This window comes from Tigriopus californicus, chromosome 9, assembly GCF_007210705.1.
Source record: "Tigriopus californicus strain San Diego chromosome 9, Tcal_SD_v2.1, whole genome shotgun sequence".
Taxonomy (NCBI): Eukaryota; Metazoa; Arthropoda; class Copepoda; order Harpacticoida; family Harpacticidae; genus Tigriopus; species Tigriopus californicus.
This window is the reverse complement of record NC_081448.1, coordinates 4,825,493-4,835,985: the sequence shown is the minus strand read 5'-3', so window position 1 is coordinate 4,835,985 and position 10,493 is coordinate 4,825,493. Positions and strand designations below refer to the sequence as shown.

General features: G+C 43.2%; 1 protein-coding gene across 1 annotated transcript; it reads right to left on the bottom strand.

Moving 5' to 3' along the window:
* Positions 1 to 76: 76 nt before the first annotated feature.
* On the bottom strand, positions 77 to 4,403 carry LOC131886981 (ephrin-B1-like; the record flags this gene model as incomplete). The annotated part of the gene is given in 2 exon segments (XM_059235465.1): positions 77 to 921; positions 4,165 to 4,403. A coding segment is annotated over 1 exon segment (590 nt), but the record flags the coding sequence as incomplete, so codon positions are not given.
* Positions 4,404 to 10,493: the final 6,090 nt, after the last annotated feature.

The window sequence follows — 10,493 nt, the reverse complement described above, 5'->3', positions numbered from 1 at the left end:
GTCCCGCCCATGAAGGGCTATTCTCTCTTGACCATAATAAGGTGATATCGCTCTCTGATCCGGTTTGGACGATGAAGATGAAGACGATGAAACAGAAGGAGGGGGAGGAGGTAATTTGTTTTGTGCGACTTTGAACATAATTTTCATGTTATTCGTCGAGCAACGCCCTCCAAACCTCCTATGCAAATCATGTTGTGTGGAGGTGGAGATGAAGAAATAGTCGTGACCGGGCTTGAATTCTAGTCCTCCGGGCGTGGGCGTAAACGAGCGAAATGTGATGGTCACATACATGACTTCATGAGGTTTGTTGCACACGGCAATCACTCGGGGGTGGGGATTGCCAATGTGACAATTCTCGTACTCCTCACGACTCACCATGTAGATGATGTAGCGTTCCATGTCCAAAGGGGCTGTGCCCGCAGGGTACGAGGGGCATATGATGTTGGCTTGATCATATTGGAACGGATGGTTTCCCATATTGATATCGAACACATTGTCGGTGTTGTCGATCCTAAACATCGGATTGGTGGTGTTCCAAAAAATGTTGATCAGGCTCTGAGTTCCATTGGCACTTGGAACTAGGCACACGATTACCAACACTAGCAACAAACGCACTGGCACAGTCCAGTCGGAGGAGGCACGTTTCCCCATAAATATTGACCACATTATGCCATGTGGTCATTGAATTCCACTCACTTTTGTCTGGCCATTCTCGTGGGGTTCCCAAGTTGTGCAAGGATTTCACGCGTAATAATTGGTTTCACTTTGGCTTCAGTTGTTTTCCAACCTCGAGTGGAGTTGTGTACTGTGAATGAAACCGACGGAGGTGATGGTGGTGGTCTGTGTGCTTGCTCTTGGCCCACAACTTGAGTGGTTCTTCAAGGAGGATCGAGCAAGGTGTTATCTTCTATCCATTCATGACTGCAAAGACAGAAAAGAGTTGAAAGGGATGAAATTACTTGGGAACAAAGGAATCCTTTACGTGATGATTGCCAAAGAACCGTGATGAAGCGAAACTAGCCAGGGAGCCATATTCACACCTGGAGTACATCCCGGACGATTCATCGAAAATATCGAAATAATTACAACTATCGCGTTCACGCCATTCACACACGACCTTAAAGAGCCATTTCACCAGAGATTGTTGCCCTTTCCATTGGTCGTGTATGTGATTTGGTCGCGTCCGCGATACATTTCCGAAGACGTCCCTCCAAACTTCACGCTCAGTACCGTTTCTAACTTGGCTTTTTTTGTCCATGTGTGTGATTTTGCACTTCTCTCTTCTTGGAGAGGGAGAGGAAAAATCGCCAATGTCACGAAGCGTGACAAAACCCATTGTTGCTTAAATCATCGGCGAACCCAAACCTCAACTAAAGACGAGCACAGTTCACATTGACACAAAGACATTTTTGTCTTGAGATTTAAAAACTCACACATGCATGAAGATTCGGTACATTGAGCGTCGATCCTGGCCCTCATGAGATGGAGGAACCAGTTTCGGTTTTGAATCAACCAGCTGCTCTACGCCTCATCTTGCCCAGGGTCTTGAAATGGAATATGCTCATTAATTTGTCATTTCCTTCACGTACTTTAAATGCACCTGCCGGTCAGGCGATAGGCAGGCAAGTAGCCAGGGGCACATCTTGCATTCCTGCATTTGATCTGCATTCCATCGGACAACGAAATGATTGAGATGACATTTGTTTTTCGTACAAAGCTAATTTGACGGATAGCAGATAGCGATACTTGGCCGTTGATAATACAAAGAAAACTGCCCTACCAAAATGACCTCCAATTCAATTTGCAATCCATATATCGTCTGTAGTGATTGCTGTGGCAGTAGATTAGCATCATCTTGTGGACAGAGTAAGGGATTTCAATGTCGGGTGTGTCTCTCATTTAGAACATACACGTTCGTTTGATCAGAGAGGGTCAGTTTCTACAAATTGAGGCCGCATAATAAATAGTGCTCTCTCCTCAGGAGTGAATTCATTGCATCTGTCAAGCCCAACTTGGGCCGAAATTCGATTGAGGCTCAGAGTGAGTTGGAAAGATGCTTTTTAACAAGTATCAGAGGATCTGAGTGATGGATAGATGCTGGGTGAACAAGTGAGAAATGATACATAACCGACAGACCGTCCTTGGATGAGTCTTATTTGAATGTTCAACATTCCAAAAGGGTTCGAGCCATTTTTGGTCTGACTACACTCGTGTAATGAGGGCGGTTTAATTGATGCGGTCAATTGGACTCAAGCAGTCGCTAATCGGCCTCGGCCAAAACCGAGACAGTGGATCCCATATCTGAGAAGGATCTTCCGCTTTGAAATCCAGTTTGTGCATACATCGAGTCATTTGGGGAGGCACTAAATATTTATAAGGACTCGCTGGCGATTAGCCAGCCATACGACATACGTACATAAGTACATTCGCCACCAGCATCCTACCATCGAAACTGAACAACTGCTACTACTACTACCCAGCGACTCCTTGAGAGAGAGAAAGAGAGATAGAGAGAAGTCGAGATTCTCATCTTGACAGTCCATGCAAATAACAAGACCCGGGTTTGTTTCGAAATTGAATCACCTCAAAGCCAGACCGCTGCCAAGAGCTGGTCGAGAGGCGTTTTTGCTACTCCACTTTATATGACCACGAAATTGAAAATCGCCTCAAACTACTGTGCCATGTACATATGTACAGATTCGCCTTTGAGGCGGCTTCACACTCGCATCTAAACAGACACACGTACACACCAACACGCAAGCACAAGTTTTGTGCAGGGTGAAAGTGGGCCTCAGACAGACACACACACACATCCTCAGACATGATGTTTCGATTTGGCTCATGTCACAGGATTCGTTAAAGAGACCCAATGGGGAATTGTTTTGAATATACGTATATACTCTCCTTAAGAGGAGTGTACCGAGTATTTTTCTAACCCTTGAAACTGTGTCATATGGGTTTTTGTCGCAACAGTTGCTTCTTCGAGAGATATGCACGAATGTATAATAGATGATATGGCTTGGACGACCTTATCGATATGACGGGTTTTCGAGGCACGGAAGAAAAACCGAAATTGAGTGATCGAGAGCAAGTTTGTTTCAAAGGAAGAAACGCTCCAATCAAGGACGAACCAATCGGATCTTGTCCAGATTGATGGTCCGTTGTCCATCCAGAAGTAGAAGTAGTAGTAGTAGTAGTGGTAGTAGTAGTGGTAGGGTAGGGTAGATGTACAGTAGTATGTATTAGCAGCGTTTGTAGGAGGTCGAAAAAAAACTTGTTCGGATAAGCGAACGACATCAAGCTCGCCCTTCAAGAGAAAATGCCACCACCGACGATGACTTTTGTCATTGTCATGTTGTCATTCCGGTGGGAAGAAGATTAAAGGGGAAAGAGACGTGATTATTTTCTTCGCTATCCGCTCTGATATTTCGTGAGAATGAGACGTATGCTCAAACGTGTCAAACTTGCTGGTTCATCATCTTCATTAAGGCCCAAAACGTCGAACCGAACCGAGTTTCGCCTTGGGAAAGTGCCGATTACCTCCCGTGTTTATGACCACCAAGCCCACCAATTAAGGACAATTTCAGACATTTAAGGTTACTCGCCCCTCGCCTTTTGAGGTTTTTTTCAATCGATCAAGATCATAAAAGAACTTGATGAGGTAGATCTGTTTACTTTCTCACTGCCTTCCTTCTCTTTCTTTCTCCTTTCATCCTATCCCACGATATGTTATCCTTTAATCCTGGCCTCTTTGACAGCATCGCCTCGCACTTTGTTCATGATGGGCCTGGGGCCCAGGGACGCCAGCAAAGAGAGCCCACCTGACATGGACCACACTTGCTCATTTATGAGTGAGGTCTACATTACGGGATGCTTTTTCCGGACAAATGCACGCATTTTAAATGCACTCACTCGAGAGGGGTGCTTAAATTAGGCGTTTTCGAGACCTTGGTGGAAAACGAGCCCCGTTCGCCATGAGATCATTCTGATAGCCGCCGGTATGGGAGCAATTTCTTAATTGGGTTGGAAATAAATTCTTCTGCCCTCTTTGCACATAAATAATGCACTTGCATGCTCTAATGGCATCGCTGGCTTGTCTACTCAAGTGAGTCCATAAAGCTATATCTCACATTTAGCCCCGGATGAATAGAACACACCACTCACCTTGTCCAATTCTCACAACAACTCAACGAAGTTCACTCTGGGCAAATGAATGTGATGTCAAAATCCACTTTGAGGCAGTTGATCGTTCCAAATTCGATGTTTGTGATTCCCAATGCTAACTGAAGGCGTAACACCGACCTTCTCGGCTCAAATCACTGTTCCAAACTATCTTCAACGCGGAGTTTAAAGCCGCCACCGAGGCCTAAATCGAACGCCTTGAGAACAACGGACGTCTTGAAATTCAAGGCACCATCATCTAGCAGGCACAAGGGAAAAAAATTGAAGCGCTTCTTGTGCCTTGTTCACCGTTTGACATGCTCAAGAACGAACGCGTAGGCACAAAGAGTGTGTGAACTCCAGGAACTTGCAACTCTCAGTCATAGAGGGCGCTAAAGGGCAGGTGGAATAAACTCAAAAAGTTGCTTATTGGATTTACGAAATATTCCTTTTTTGCGCATGGACTTGTTAGTGAGCTGAAACGCGTTATGACTATTGAATATAACTTTTTTCAAAAGAATCAAACAAAGGCTTGATCATTAATTTCCCACTATTTTGCCAATGAAGGTATTGCAGTTTGAAGACCCAAAAACATTTGACCAACATTCCCACTCAATGAACTCGCATTGGCATGACGTATTTAGCCTGACTGAATCGAATTGAACCACTTCGGGATTGAAGAGTCGAGATTTCGATTCACATTTCCGAGCGAGGTAAACATGTGAGTGAGAAGGCCGATCAAATTGAATGTCCTGCCCTCCTCGAAAGAAACCTGGCCCCTTTTTTATCGGTTAAATACCTCTTCCTATCCAGGAGATTGATCTGGAGGTGAGATTCCCCAAGGCTGGAGATTGATGAGCCTTAATTTATGGGAAGCAAGAAATCTCTTGGCGTTTCCGCCGTCAAAGGTTTCGTTTGGGAAAAGTGAAATGAAATTTGGCTCAACATTGAATCGGTCTGGGCGAAAATCGCGGGGTGTGCATCTAACCCGTGTCATTTAGCCAAGAGTAATGAAGTAGTTCGAAGCTTCGAGTGTAATCGGAACAGAAACAAGTCATTTCGATCGGTCACTAGGGACGCAGAAGGCGGCTGACCAACATTTTCATTAGGGGTCTAAGAAGACTCAGATAATGATGAAGTGTGGCTTTCAAGGAAACCCGAGCTTGAGGATAGAGACCTCCTTGGGTCAGTTTTGAGCTTGAGGATTGGCCATACAGGTGAAGGAGATGGCTGCTCCATCTCTACTGTACATAAGTACAATGTGTGCCTATTCGTGTTGGAACATTCCTGCATTCCCACAAAACAACCCACGTCACCCACTCTGACACTTGTCAAGAAAATAAATGTCTTTGCTTTCTCGCAACTCGGCGAATTGGAGGGTGATTTTTTATCCAAGCTCGTTCACTTACATTTCCAACGAAGCTTCCCACATCGAGGTCGCGACGAAAAATTGAAATGGGATATCGAGCATAACAACTTGAGGAGAAACGAGAAGGAAACGAGGCCTAAGGCAAAAAATTCCATCGCACCCAAAAAGCTAGCAACACTTTGCCTTTTCGCTCCGTGGATTTGCCTCTTGGATTCGTGCTTCGTGGACCCATTGAAGTCGAGCATCCAAGGCTTAGTTAGGATGGTGTCGCAAAAAGTGTCGCTGAAATCATCCAAATGAGCTGGAACATCCGAGTCCCAAAATCATGCATATGAAGGTGTGAGAGGAAATTGCACCCAACCGAAAAGAACACGGTCTTCAGAGTTCAATGGAACTTGGTGCGATTTGTCTCATTCTTGTTGCACATGTTTGAAATACGTTAAGCCTCAGGCATGAATCTCAATTCATTGATATACAGCTTAAAGAAATTATTGAGAGGAAAATTGGGTTTTACAAGTGTGACGGTGAAATGGTGATTTAATTTCGTAACCCCATGTTTGACACGCACATCTGTGTCAATTACATTTAAATTGTGACTAGTTTCAATAAACAAGACAGTGATTTCGGCTTCATTTAACTGAAATTGCCATTGATGACGATGAAAATAGATCTCATCTTGTTCTTCAATTTTATTTGAATTTGCACTCTCCATCAATATTTTGCCGATTTGACGACCATTTCTTTCAAAAATGAGTCTTGGACAAAAATAGGTAATGGCATTGTAAAAAGTAAAAAGACTTATAATTTCCGTGGATAAGCTTCCTACGCTTCACGAAATATGGTTTAAATTCAGCACTTCAGAGGGCGCTTTGTGAGCCAGCCTCTGTCAATTGTAGGGCCGATTGGGCCGATTCCTCTTTATTGAATTATAATGCGTTTGAGTTGTTTTTGGCTGATTCTGTCAAAATCTTATGTAGAATTAGTGACCCCCTGGTCACATAATGTCCGAAAAAGAAATCGCTTTTATGGCATGTCACGAGTAGTTTATTTAGTAATCCACCATGCCTCTTCCCGTTTTGTTTGGGCAGACTGACGTTGTAAATAAGGGTCCCTATTGATAATGTGCGTCATCAAGACTAATCAATATTCAATCAATATACCGACTGAAAAATAATATGTAGATTCATATTACAAATTCTTGGTCCTAAATGTTATATTTTGCCCAAAAATTACTTGGAATTGTGATGATTGCATTTTCAAATGACTCATAGGTCTGAAGGAACATGTAAAGATTGAACTCGTATCAACATCATCTCTTTAAACCCTAACAGTCATTGGACACTGATCCAAATGCACATTTATCCAACACGTTTGAAATTAGGTTCCAGACTTTCCTCATCGGCAACTAAACCGTAAGAAAGTTGTCCGTCTGTTTTTTGCACTCAAAATTTCAAAAAGTACGCCAGCATAACCTAGCCACCCTCCCTATCTACCGTCGTCTCTCACAGTTAGGAGGCTCAAAAAGAACCTAAAGTTCAACCCCGAGTAGATCGATTCGATGACACTTGCCAGGTCGTTCATGAAGAATCCCAACTGTGCGATTCGTCTCACCTCGTCATATTTCTCGAACGTTTAAATCCCACTTCACAGCCGTCGCTAGATAAGAAGTCGAGAATAGGACCCAAGCTCTTGAATCTTGATGAAACGAGAACTGGCGCAAGTCTTGAGTGGAACGAATCGCAATTGGCCAAGCATTCATTTCAGTGTTTCATTCGGCGGAATTTTGACAGAAACTTCCGAGACGGAAAACTCACGCAACCTCTTATACAGCGTCTTCTAATGAGAGAGAGAGAGTGGGTAAAATCATGCAATATCAGAGACTTACCGTCGCTCAAATATATCAGTCAACATCTACCCGTCTTCTTAAAAGATCTTAGTCTGGTTCTCGATCATCTCTCCCGTCCATTTTTTGTGTCTGGGTTGTTTCGCAAAACTCGTGTAAGTGAGAGCAATGACAAGGTCACGCCCATATCTCGTTTCGATGAAATATGATGACTCTTTTCATGCAACGCCCACTTTTCCCAATGACTTCTGAGGTGCTCAGCATGAGGGCTTTCTTCTGGAAAATAGTTCAGAAAACTCAAATTTTCAACCCCAACTCACTCCGTTTGAACTAGGAATATGTGAAGATTGAACCTCGAGGAAAACCTAATTGTGTGTAGCAGAATGAAACACCGATGAATTGATCACTTTGGGACCCCGGAAGTCCTGGTTGTCCGCTAGTAGGTCTTTCTTGGATGGCTTGAATTTTTTCATTTACAAATTCATTGAATTCTTGAGCTTTTCGAGCTATTTCTCATTTCGCCCTAAAGTCTCGGAAGAACGAGCGATGACTGGCGGAAAGATACAACGACCTTATTAATGATCGTATTTTCTCTCCCCAGCGTAGTTGTTGCAATTAGACAACATCAGATTATCGAGGCAATGGATTGCCAAGTGGATCGACCGACATCAGTCAGGATATTCCAAAGGACTGGTGCTTGATGAAGCGTTTCACTCACTCCTTTAAACATCATCTCGTTGTGGATTTATCTTTGCATCTGATCTCGACTCCTTTTGGAGCGTCGTGTTTCATCCGGCCTTAGAAAACGAGTCGGAAAGAGGCAAGAAAGTCAAAGTTTGCTCTGAAACTGAGCTGAATAAAAGCATGTTTCCTCGTTTGATGGATGGACTCGATTGGTTGAGCATGCCTTTGTTTGCCAGCAAGGACATCGATCTGGTCATGCCCAACCAACGACGATCATTTTCCAACGTGAGAGCCATCCAAACAACGAGAGCGACACAACAGACCGCCTCAACCTGTTCCTATGGGATAGGAAACTTTCAATGCTGTATTGAATACATTGGGGGACCATGGTTATGATTCAATGGCGAGTAATTTCAAATTAAATGTTAATTTGTTATTTTTTGATGGGGGTTCTATAAAAAAATGGCCCTTTAATGATTCGTTTAAAGGAATAAAATATGATGAAAGTGAAACAGCTATCGTCACCAAAACACGTTACTAGTAGCAAGAATGAACGTAGTTTTTCATCACCCACTACCATGAAACCGTAGGGAAATTAAAGTTATTTCTAGTTTTGGTTTCACTGATTATAGACGTTTGATCAGCTCTCTTATGAGTAAGTTGTCAAAAATTGCTAGCACTAAGTCGTGGGTAAATCAACTACTTCAGCAATTCTGATAAATGGTATCTGCAGAAAAGAGACAAATCCCGTTTCAGTTGGCTCTAGTACACAAGGTATCCTGGAAACAACATTCCTTGCGCCCAGACAAAAACCTTGTTCCTGTTCATTGCAAAACTTCAAAATTCGAGCCAATTTTCTACACATTGGTGGTTTTTGCCAAGTTCTGATAATTTCAGTGATAAGAGGGAAATTTGACTTGAGAAATAATCAATTGATCAGCTTTGTTCATCCTGCCCACACATAACTTATCCAATTTCTCCCATGGCACATTGGCACATCTGCTGCCCTTACCTTATTACCTTCTATGGTAGAGAGCAACTCTTACATTGTATCAAATCAAATTGATTCAGTTGACTATCATTCCTAGGCAGTGTCTGTTCTATGAGTAGCCTGACAACAAAAGGCACACTAATGTAGATTTACCAAAGACAGGTACCAACATATATTATCGTGCTCTTCCATTATCTTCCTCAGAAAGCAGCAATTCTGTACTGAGTCAAAGAATGTGCATTTCCCCTAGAAAATACGAAATAAAGCAGAGAAAACTCATTCGATCCAGTACAGCAATACGACATGAGATGCCAAATCACTTGAATGTTTAATGCCTAGAAGTGGAGAAATCTTTGGGTCGTCGGGTTCGACGTCGTGTTCGCCGGACATGGATGGCTTCAGGGTCCTGACAAACATGCATCTTGATCTTTCTTGGGAGTTGAGTGAATATCCTTCAGAACTAGGGCTTCATATTAAACCAAGATTGATGGCGGAATGGTCGGATGACTTTTTTTCCTTCTCCTCAGCTCAGCCAGGAAAAAGTCATGATATAATCTTGGCAATAAGCCATTGCGAAAAAGTGCTCTTGTTCTATCCGCTTTTCAGAGCATGGATCTTTTATAAATTTTAATGATTGAAGACAGAGTGCTCTTGTTCAAGGCTTGATATCACATCAGGCTTGTCACGTTCAAGTACATACTGTACATACATTTATCCACACACATATACACACACACACACACTCAGATCCAAGATGGATTAGATAATCACTTACCAGCTCACCCATTCCCCTCAGATTTGCCGTGTCTTTTATTAAATTTTAATTACAGAGCACATACATGAGCCCTAGGAGGCCTGGAAACCCCCGGACATTGTACCTTGCCTTGGCAGCCCTGGCTTCTACCTGACCTCAACCCATTCAATCGCAAACACGCTGGAGATCGTCCCCAGCTAGAGAATGGGATGTTTCATGTTTAATTGCACTACCCTAAATGAGAATGATATCGAGATTCCATATCCTTTGGGTAAATTCAACCACATCTTGATTGGACAACCTTTTTGCTCCGTTTCCCCCTTTGGCCAAATGGCATCATTTGGTAGTCAAGGCACCACTGCTTTACACACATACCTACAACCACCCCTTCCACCACAATCACGTGGTCAAACGGAAACTTCGAGTCATTTTATGGCTCACTCCTGCCTCATTTTTCTTGCGTATTGGGACTCGTTCGGATTGGGTGCCCATCCACCATTGAGTAGTTGTTCATGCTCTTCAAAAGTTTCGGGATCGATTTAAATGTTAAATGCATGCAAAATGGGGCTGATTAGGCCTCCCCAACACTCGAGCAAGACAACGCGAGAGATCCGGAAGCGACAAAATTCAGCTACATCGCATGTCAAAATGGCATTTTACTCGAACAAGATTGAACGGGCCATCCTGGAAA